We start from the raw sequence: 11,365 nt of genomic DNA, 5'->3' as shown, positions 1-11,365 counted from the left end.
CCAGGATTCCTCATGGGTAGGGTAACTCACGTGATCAAAATAAGAACTATAAAGAAAGGTACACCGATGGGATAAGAGACTGGATTGAACAAGGAAGTGCATGGTTGGGATATGGTTGGGAAGCGGATCAATAGTTGGAATTGGATTGCTGATCTTTTTTTTTATATTTTGTATTTTTATTCCTGTTGTGATTCGAGTCCAAACGTATCCAAAGTGGAAAATTACGCAATATATATAACTTTATTATGAGATTGCTAAAGACGTATGTAGATTTAGATATATGACTATTTATATTTAATGGGTTAGATAAAATACACGTGTATATATGTTTTAAAGCGAACTGGGTCCACTACTTATGAGAACATTTTGGATAGCGATTTCTTTTGTTTTTCATTTTCAGCCTTTCTCTTGGCTTTGGTATCTTGGATAGCTTTCAAGATAGCCGCATCATCTTGCTGGAAAGTGGTTGCCATTTCCAAATCTATCATTGCTGAGTCTGTGTCGTTCAGATGGTAGTAAGCTAGACCACGACGGTAAAGGGCCTTAGCCTTGGACTTGTCATCTGCGTCTTCGGCGTAAAGAACTTCTGAACCTGCAACAAGGACTTTTTGGTAATCCTTAGTCTTCAACCCACAGATAGCGATGTTCAATGGGATTGACACTTTCAATTGATTGACTTGTTTGATCTCGTCTTCTGGTAGGTCTTCTGGGAAATACTCTTTCAAGAATTTGTCACACTTGGTATATTTTTCTAATGCCACTGGGAAATTTTGTTTCTTGAACTGCTCGGTACCGATTGCTTTGACCTTCTCGATAGCCTCGATGACGGATTTGAAGTCATTGATATCGACCTTAGGGTCAGCTTTCAAAGAATTTTCATAGTTATCACCGAACTCATCGGTAGGAGTTGCCTCAGCATCTTCTGGAACCTGGTAGTCGTTAGGCAAAATACCACATGAGTCAATCTTGACGTCTAACATTGGTCTGTTGTTTTCTTGGTCGCATTGCAAGTTTTCCATTAATCTGACAATTCTCTTACCTTGAATGACCTCACCGAACACAACATGTTTGCCGTCCAAGTGAGGAGTATCAGTAGTTGTGATGAAACACTGAGAACCATTGGTGTTTGGACCAGCATTTGCCATCGACAACAAGAAAGGTCTATCATGCTTCAAAGTGAAATTTTCATCTTCAAACTTTTCACCGTATATACTCTCACCACCAGTCCCATCAAAATTGGTGAAATCACCAAATTGACACATAAAATCCTTGATCACCCTGTGGAACAAAGACCCCTTGTAACACAATGACACATCAGGCTTCGACTTACATTTCAAACCGTTATCTTCATCACATAAAGTAACAAAATTCTTGACTGTCTTTGGAGCAGTCTCTTCAAATAAATCAAAGACAATACGTCCAACAGGTTTACCACCAATTGAAATATCAAAATAGCTCTTTGGACCACTCATTGCAACCACGATAAGAACTCTGAACCGATCTAATTGACCACCACCCCAAACTAAACTAAACTAAACTAAACTAAATCAAACCAGATAGAATCCCATCGCGTTGTCCAACATCATCTTGATTCTTAAATAGAAGTCATTGGGTTTGGTTTGGTTTGGTTTCGAAGTACAGTTGTGAAGTGTGTATATGGTAGCGAGAGTTGTCATTTTTCGAGAAACTTCCAAAAAGGAACAGACCAGGTCCAACTTGAGGGGGAGGAGAGGGGGGATGAAGGAGAAGTGAAGGCAACACCAATGACACCCTTCCACAACAACTACTGTCCATGTCCATAATCATGTCCATGACCAGTTGTTTTGTCTCTTGTCAATGGGACAAATTGAAGTGGATCAAATAAAACTGAAAAGCGAACTCAATACTCCAGTTCAAAATCTCTCTCTGGCACAGGCACAGGCACTGGCACTGATACTGGCACTTACATCAACTCTTAAACTACCTCCCCCACAACATTCACCCATCATATTGCATCAATCTTCATCCTAAACAACACTTCTTGATAAACCATCCTTTTCACTTTGACCTCATCTCTTGTTCGTTTAACATGGAAAACCCAACATTCTTACCGATGCGTAATGAACTTTTCGATTTCGAGTTCGATTCGAAATAACCTTTTGGGATAGAGATATAATTGGAATAAGAGAAGCAATTGTTCAATTGATTGATTGATTGATTGATTGTTCATTGTCTGATCTTGACTTGTAATCCTTGTAAGACACCAGATCTGTAGTTTTTGATTGGGAGATATGGTAGCCATTGGTGACTTTTCCGAAAGTTCTACTTTTACCTGGTCTCATGAGAGACTTCCAAGACTTTTTGCAGGTAGTTCAAGCAATGGGACCAGTGGTAAATTGGAGGTTTATTCCTTAGTTGCTGGGTCTAAGGATCCAGTTAGTAGTTTAGTGATCGATGGGCTTGGGTTCAATGATTTGGACTGTGCAATTGATGATCATGTTGTTGCTGGTGCAATGAAAAATGGTGGATTGAAATTTTTCAAGTTTGATGCTAGCAACAACGTTGTTAGCCAAGTTTCTGAGTTCAATTCTCATTCCAAAGAGGCCAATGTCGTTAAATTTAATTATGTTCAATCCAATGTGATGTTGTCTGGTGGTTCGGATTCTGAAATTTTCATTTGGGATACTAAAAAGTGTTTATCTCAACTTGATTATACGCCATTGACCCCAGGTGCTGTTACTGGGACCTCCAACCCAACAATTTCTTCATTGGCTTGGAACCATTCTTTGTCCCATGTCTTTGCCTCTGCTGCTGATACAACCCATGCTTCGATTTGGGATTTGAAGGCCAAAAAGGAAGTCATGCATTTGGCCTATAGTAATCCTGAAACCGGTATGAAATCCCAATTGTCAATTGTTGAATGGGACCCTAAAAATTCAACTAGAGTTGCTACCTCTTCTACTTCCTCTATCTTAATTTGGGATTTGAGAAACTCTGCTAAACCTCTACAAATTTTAGACTCACAGGCAACCGTCAAGTCATTGGACTGGTGTGCAAAGGACCAAGATTACTTATTAGCAAGTTCCGATAACAATACTGTAGTCTTATGGAATCCTCAAACTAATGAGAAATTATCAACTTTCCCAGGTAACACTTGTTACTCAAAAGTTAAATTTGCTCCAGAGTTACCAGAAATTTTTGCTAGTGCTTCTTCAGAAACACCAATAAAGGTAAGATCTCTACAGGATATCACAACCTCTTTGGATTCAGAAGACTCTAATGTGATTGAAAACAAGACTGAAGATGAGTTCTGGAATAATGTGTCTGCATCCCCAGATCTTTCTGCTGCTGAACCAGAACCAAAACCTATTGTTAGCAAGTTACAAGCTCCAAGTTGGACTATGAACCAATCTCCTGCTGCAAGCTGGGTTTTTGGTGGTAAGATTGTTTCAGTAATGGCTGATGGCAAGAGTGTTCAAATTACAAAACCAAATTTACCAGGTTTCTTCAATGATGGTTCTATTTTGCAAAAAGCTTTAGAGACCAAAAATTTTACCTCAATTATAAATCAAAGGTTAGCTAAACCTATAAATGATGATAATGAAGATGATTGGAACTTGATAGAAAAATTGGCACTGGATGGTAAAGATGAAGTTACTGAAGAAATCTTCTCATTCGATGATGACGAGTTAGAAGAAGAATTGGACGATCAAAAGCAAGTTACAGAAGGTGAAGCATTTTTTGAGCAATTAGAGCAAGGTTATCAACCCGTTGGAAGCTTTAAGATTGAATCTACTTCCGAAACTATTGCGAAGTCCTTGGTCAAAAGCAACTATAAGGCAGCTATTAATTCATCTTTACAAAACGAAATGTTATTGGAAGCTATGGTTATTGCAATGGATAGCAATAATCAATCCCTAAAGGAGAAAGTAAAAGCTGCTTATTTCAGTAAATTTGGTGATGCAAACACTTTATCAAGATTTTTATTTTCATTTTCCAATAAAACAATGGATGATTTGATTGATAACTTAGATGTTACCCAATGGAAATTAGTAGCCAAATCTATTCTTTGTAACTTCGAAAATGATGTCAATCAAAGAAACCAATTTTTGGTCAAGTTGGGTGACAGATTGATTGCCAGTAATATGAGACAAGAAGCTATCGGTGCATATGTTTCAGCTGATTCGTTAGATAAAGTGGCCTCAATTTGGATAAAAGAATTGAACACGTTAGAAAAGTCTTTCGCAAACTCTAAGTCAACAGCATATAAATCTCATTCTGAATGTTTGACTGAATTCATTGAAAGATTTGTCACTTTTACTAACTCTCTGGAAATGAAGGAATTAAACATTACAAATGAAGACTTGATATCTAAATTTCTGGAATTTGTTGATTTGAGTTGTTCAAGTGGAAATTTTGAATTGGCAAGAAAACTTTTGGAAACTTTACCAGAATCTAACCCTATGGTAAAGGCAGAAAATGAACGTATCAATACAGTGTTGGGTGTTCCTTTAAAGAAGAAGTCTTCGTTAAAAACTTCCAATGCTCCTTTAGCACCTTCTCCTTCCTTTGGCGTTATGAATCAATCTCAAATGGGTTCCACTCAGAGTTTTATTCAGCAACAAAACATTACACCAGTCAACAATCATGTTGCCATGGACCATAACGAATTCCCTAATAAGAATTTTGCCAACAATCCATACAGTACGTCAGCTGACCAACATATCCATACCGCATCTTCAGTATCATTGACAGCTAAAAAGAATCCTTACGCACCACCACGTTCAAGTACTCCACCAACAATGCCAACACATCTACCAAAGAGCAACAATCAAAATATTTACCAAGGTATGAACAAAATTAATGGTGTCCCGGTTATTCCAAACCAACATCATTTTACGAAGCCTACGGCTACATTTGTCTCTGAGCCAGCACCATTAAAGGCTCAAGATGCTCCAAATACAACAAGAAATCCAGTCCCAGGTAATGTGATTTCAGGACAGGTCCCACATGCAAACAAGAAAGCTAATGATGGTTGGAACGATTTACCATTGGATGTTAGAGAGAAGACTATTAGGGCCAAACCTGTTTCTGTCGCTCCAGTTTCGTCATTCCAATCTGCAATGAATCATGGTGGAATTCCAGCTATGCCAGCAGCTAGTGACCCAAGATCCAGAAAGCATTCCACAGCTTCTATGAGTTCAATTAAGCCTCCGCCATTACGTCATTCCAGAAAGCCATCTGCGATTATTACTCCTATGACAAATATGTCGCCACAACAGAAACCTGTGTCTCATAATCCATATGCTCCACCATCGACAAACGCTGTTCCAGCCTCACCATCAATGAATAACAAGCAATTTTCTTTCCCATTATTGCCAACAGCTCCAGGTGAAATTCAACCTTCTCAACCAAGTAATCCATACGCTCCCCAAATTGAAAATCCACCAACACCAGTATCAATGAGAAGTAATCCATATGGTCCAAACACCAATGATATTAATCAAAATGTTAGTAATCAATTGAATGGTCCTCCTCAAATGGCTAAACAAGACTCTAACCCATTAGCTCCACCGCCAATCAATGCAAGGAAAAAGGTAACACAAAATATCGATTTAGGACAAACCCCAAGTTTAGGTAATCCTCAATCTAATCATAATATTGAAGCACCACAAGGAGAAGTTCCAAGGAAACAACTATTATCTAATCATATGAATTCAATTCCAATGAGCGCTGAAGTCTCTCCAACCCATGTTCCAATATCTTCACCACCATTGCCAGAAACTTTGTCTCCAGTTACATCAGAAGAAATTGAAATTATTGAATTCTTTAAGAAAGAATTAGAACGTGTTACACCTTTGATTCCATCAGAATATGTAAAACAACTAAAAGATTGTAGAAAAAGATTGAATATATTGTTTGCTCATATTGAAAAGAAAGATTTAATTTCAGTTGAAACAATGGACAAGGTTTATAAAATCGTTGAAAATCTACAAAATAAAAACTATCAGGAGGCAGTCCAAATTCAATCAGATATTGCAACAAACAATTCATCTGAAGCCGGTAATTGGTTAACAGGTGTAAAGAGAATGATTGCAATTTCTCAAGCAACATCAACTTGATCAATTCTAAACCGATTTTTTCAAGTTTGAAAGAATGGATAATGTCTAGTATTTTACATTGTCAAATAGTTTATATACTCTAAATACTATTCACAAATATTTATTATACACAATTACTATTTAAATTTCCCTTCATTGTAGTATCTCTTATATATATTGGATTGAATATTTCAGACGGGGTTTAATTTCCTTATACGCGATATCAATTTAGATCAAATATCGAGATGAAATATTTCAATTATAAGATGAGTGGTCAAGATGAAGATAATTTTGGTTATTTGAAGAGCATAAAAGGTTTTGGAAATTGTCTAAGCTTTGGATTGATAATTCTAGCGCATATAGTTGATATTCTATTTTTTATAGGAGAAGTTAGAGGTGCTTTTTTTTATTTTTTACAAGATGACTACAAATTATGCAATACCAGATGGTGAAGATAGTTATCTAATAGAGTCTATAGAGAAGACAGTTCTCTATGTTAGGAAGAACGGGGTTAGTTTTGAGGATAAGTTAGCTGGTGATGATAAATTTTCATTTGTAAGGCCTGAACATAAGTATTACAAGTTTTACAAGGCTAAGTTGAATGAAGATTTCAAAGACAAAAGTAACGATGAAGAGGAAGAGGTAGTTGTCAATGTTCTAGGAGATGAACTACCGACTATACCATACGAATATGTATTTAGTGGTTATGACAAAAATATAGATGCAAAAAGTTTAGATATTTTGAAACTTACAGCTCAGTTTGTAGTTTTAAATAAGGATATTGATGCATTAGGTGAATTGAGAAAATTTTATGCAGCTGATGAAAAATTTGAGTTTATTAAAGAAGATCATCCTCTTCATACTATATTTATTAATTTCATTGATCAATATAAACTAATTATGGACAAAGAAGGGCTTGATTCCTCTGATGTATTGAAATATTCTACTAAAAGAGATATTATTGAGAGATGTTTCAAAAGAGCAGAATTCTATGAATACTCCAAAGAAATAGAATCCAAGAAAGACGAAATAAAAAAGTTACAAGATATTCAATTTGCTGCATTTGATTGGACAAATTTTAAGACATTAGCAACAATTGACTTCAATATAGAAAATGATACTTTTGTAAAGCCTATTGATCTTAACTCATTGAAAATTAAACAACTCACGAATAAAAACAAGGTCATCACAAGCATTTTCACAGATGTAGAAATAATTAATATCGAAAAGAATGAAGAATCCACCAAGCGTTCAGAAGGTAAAAAATCAAAAAGAAAGATGAAAATTAAAGCCGCTGGTGAGACAAGGTTAAAGAAGCAAAAGCAAACGCAAGGACAGGCACAGAATAAAAAGATGATAGAGTGTCCAATAACGAAAAAGATGATACCAGAAGATAGTTTTGAACAGCATATGCAAACCCTTCTTGGTGATCCTCGCTATAGAGAACAAAAACTAAAATACGATGCAGAAAGAAAAATAACTAACTTAACAAGTCATGACGTTTATCGAAATGTTAAAAATGTTTCAAAGAAGGGAAATGACTAAGATAAATCTACATCTAAACGTAATCTCTTGAAGTAATAATATCCATGTTCTTTTAATTTCAGGTTAAAGTTTAGGCAAAGGTCAAACGCAATAATTGTTAAATACGAACGGAAAGTCATAATTAAGGATTATTTACAGAAACAGAGATTTGTACAGTTATAATCAATTGATGAGATAAATAAATCTCTTAGAGGCAGTGCCATACACTTGAGCTAGGCCGCTAAGCGATAGTTTTGGAGTTGTAATTGGTAAACTGCATACTAGGATAATAAATCTTTGAATCGAAAGCATTTTGAAAAGAGAAGTCATTTTACTTTGTGTAGATTCTTGTCCGCTAGTTTTATTATTTGTATTATTTGTACTAAATAAGTACTACGAACTTCATATATATACAATTCTCATAATTATATTTTGTTTTCAAAATTGTCATTGATCTTAAAAGTCCAAAATTTTCAACAAAACAATAATCTTTATAAAGGAACTCAAACCTAAAAAGTCAACTTTTAGTCTCTGGAACTACTAAAAAAGATAACATTCATTTATCAATTAAAAATTAATCCTTTGCAACTGTTGTGACTTTAACCTGGATACTCGAGGATAAAGTTTATGTCACTATTGCTATTTTTCGTACAAGGCGTATAATCGGTTTCTTCTTCTTTGAAGGAAGCTAGGTACCCAACGATCTGAGACGATGGACACCTAAGAGCTAAGCTATTTATTCTACAAGAGTATATTCGTTAGGGTGGTACTATTTGAGTACTAAGTTAGTACTACTTATGTATTGTCTGGTATTGTTACTAATTTACATACCTTTCAATGGATATCATACTCCTCCCGTTAGGCATATCTTAATTGATTTTTGCCACGATTAGATGATATCCCCATAGTGCGATTTATTTGTTTCATGATGAAATGCGTGATGTCTTTGAACTTACAGATTAATCAAGTTCCTGGATAACTATATTCGAATTCTATTCTAGACCAAGACTATCAGTATTTTTGAGGCACACGGTAAATAAGACCCTCTCACACCCAAGCGATAAATTCAGCCAGGTACAAACCCGAGAGAAGGCAGACGGTAAGACCTATCCTCGTACCTTAGGCATGATATTCACCAAGGTTCCCAAGATGAGCAAGAGGCAGAAGGTAAGACCTATACTCACACCTTATTCATATTCGCAAACCAGGGTTTACAAGATGAGCATGCGGCATAAATCCTCCCTCATACCTACGCAGACACCGCTATTATCAAATGCGACTTAATATTATAGTAATAGACAAGTCATTATTGCTGACAATCTTCCCGAATATCTTACGTAGGCCAAGAGAGCCAGATATCGAGCCAACAATAAGTCATTACTCACTGATTCAGGTTAGTCATACACACAGACTGTTATATCTCAACTGCTATTGTATCATTTCTGCAGCGTTGCCGATACTAAATCTGACTAAACTACACATGAAGGTGTACTTTATGGTCACAAGATCGAATTTCTTTTTACTGAGGCTACTGCAAATGCCTAAAATTTCTACATTATCAACTATAATTATAGTTTCACAATTACAATCCACTATTATTCTACTTTCAGTCCATCGTTCCGGCGCTAACCGGTTGAGTACTATTCAAGAAGGGTCGGGTGGTAAAATTGTCAGCACCCGGGCTTGAACTCAACCACACTCTATCATTAGCTTTCATCTAGACTGACTTTTATATCTGTCACCATCACGTCAATTCTTAATTCGGGTGGTAGGGATAGTTTTACATATCTAGGTTGGAATCAAAATTTGGACGAAAAGTTTCCAGTTTTGAAAAGGCTAATCCATAAATCGAGAATTTACCAAGTAGGGTGGTATGTTGTGACTTTAACCTGGATACTCGAGGATAAAGTTTATGTCACTATTGCTATTTTTCGTACAAGGTGAATGTATCGATTTCTCTAATATATAAAAGGAACAAATTTTCGGTTCCGATATATAAAACTATTTATGTTATATAGACTACTCTGTTACAAGAGGATGAGCGAGTTACCACTCACTGACCTCAGTAATAGGTCAACGTACCTATTTAACGTATATCTACTTACATTGAAGCTTAAAGCTTTTACCATTCTGACAGCAACTTATTTTAACTGACAAATAAAAGATGTTGTATTGTTTGGTCCGGAATATTAAATATTAATGTATTAAGTATTGACTTCTACGGCCTGTTTCTGTAGAGAATTATGTTGTGGTTTTTCTACCGAATCGTTCATAGTAATAGATTCTTTATTTATTTCCAAGGACATTCTTAATAAGTTGATATTGATCCTGTAGAGAATCAGAGGGTTGTGGATTCTTTACAGAATCATTAATAGTAGTTGATGGTTTAGTTGTTTGCAAGGACATTTTTAATTAGATGATATTGATCCGGTGTATTAAAGTATAAAATATACACATGGGAATATAGTACATATGATAAGTGTCAATTAAGATCTTATCAGTCTTTATATACAATGTTTAGATATTATTCACACGTCAGAAGTAAATACTTTCGTATTAGAAACATTTCTTTATCCCTTATTAATAATGATGTTTCATATAATTCTTCACCCTTATTAATATTGAATTAATGAGTATGACTTTACGTCATCTCATAATTTCTGACAGTATATTATTTAGTATCTTACTTTGTACATAAAAGAATATAGAAATTTATTATTATTAACTAGTATATTTACTTTAACTTACAGATCTCAACCCTTAAGATCCTATAGAATAAACGCTTACCAGCCTTCATTCTAACGTATACCAAATTCAATATACAATTAAATAATAATTAAAGGCCAAATAATACAAAAACAATACAATTGTATTGATTCCACGTTAGTACAAGATGACAGGAATAAGGAAAGAGGATCTGTCATGATTGTTAAAAGGAATGACGCTAATAGATAACTGACATGACGTATATAAAGGGCATAGTTCCTGAAGTAAAGATATACACTTTTGTTATTAAACAGAAGACCATAGAAATCCTTATATATTTAATACTACTGTATAGTTATTATAATAGTTAATTAACCTCATAGAGCTTATAACTAGTAACCTTAAGTATTTACTTCTACGGCTTGTTTCCCTAGATAAATACTTAATACATTGATATTCAATATTCCGGATCAAACAATACAAAATAATTATTTTGTGAAGCAACTAAACAATTTGTGAAGCAACTAAACAATTTGTGAAGCAACTAAACAATTTGTGAAGCAACTAAACAATTTGTGAAGCAACTAAACAATTTGTGAAGCAACTAAACAATTTGTGAAGCAACTAAACAATTTGTGAAGCAACTAAACAATTTGTGAAGCAACTAAACAATTTGTGAAGCAACTAAACAATTTGTGAAGCAACTAAACAATTTGTGAAGCAACTAAACAATTTGTCAAGCAATTAAACATTTTGTTAAACCTTAAGTAATAAGATTAACAAGATACACAACCACATACCCTTTTCATAAGTTATAAACCCAGAAGAAAACAACCAAAAATGGAAGCTTCAATCAAAGCTTTACAAGAATCAATCGAAGCATTGAATGCTAAGATGGATGAAAGACAACAAGAAGATCTTGCTTATAGAGCCAAGATCCAACAAAGTTTCGAAGCTATGAACACAATGAATACCGACTTAGCAACTAAATTATTGGAATTAAAAACCAAAGATGACGAAGAAAGAAAAGTTTTAAAAGAAGCATCAATTGAATT

The 11,365-nt window shown here is 34.9% G+C and overlaps 4 protein-coding genes across 4 annotated transcripts; 3 read left to right on the top strand and 1 right to left on the bottom strand.

The window, feature by feature from the left end:
• Positions 1–353: 353 nt before the first annotated feature.
• CPR6 (peptidylprolyl isomerase CPR6) lies at positions 354–1,472 on the bottom strand (the record flags this gene model as incomplete). Its single annotated transcript, XM_001646366.1, has 1 exon — positions 354–1,472. One exon carries the CDS (start codon positions 1,470–1,472, stop codon positions 354–356), a length of 1,119 nt encoding a protein of 372 aa, XP_001646416.1.
• Positions 1,473–2,270: 798 nt separating this feature from the next.
• Kpol_2001p63 (uncharacterized protein) lies at positions 2,271–6,101 on the top strand (the record flags this gene model as incomplete). The annotated part of the gene is made up of 1 exon (XM_001646365.1): positions 2,271–6,101. The coding sequence occupies one exon, from the start codon at positions 2,271–2,273 to the stop codon at positions 6,099–6,101; it is 3,831 nt and encodes a 1,276-aa protein (XP_001646415.1).
• Positions 6,102–6,500: 399 nt separating this feature from the next.
• On the top strand, positions 6,501–7,625 carry PRP21 (Prp21p; the record flags this gene model as incomplete). Its single annotated transcript, XM_001646364.1, has 1 exon — positions 6,501–7,625. One exon carries the CDS (start codon positions 6,501–6,503, stop codon positions 7,623–7,625), a length of 1,125 nt encoding a protein of 374 aa, XP_001646414.1.
• A 3,525-nt stretch (positions 7,626–11,150) lies between these two features.
• Kpol_2001p61 (Tkp3 protein) lies at positions 11,151–11,365 on the top strand (the record flags this gene model as incomplete). The annotated part of the gene is made up of 1 exon (XM_001646363.1): positions 11,151–11,365. A coding segment is annotated over one exon (215 nt), but the record flags the coding sequence as incomplete, so codon positions are not given.

Source organism: Vanderwaltozyma polyspora, genomic scaffold (assembly GCF_000150035.1).
Source record: "Vanderwaltozyma polyspora DSM 70294 KpolScaffold2001 genomic scaffold, whole genome shotgun sequence".
Classification (NCBI taxonomy): Eukaryota; Fungi; Ascomycota; class Saccharomycetes; order Saccharomycetales; family Saccharomycetaceae; genus Vanderwaltozyma; species Vanderwaltozyma polyspora.
Note: the sequence above shows the minus strand (reverse complement) of the source record. Positions and strands in the feature narration are given on the sequence as shown.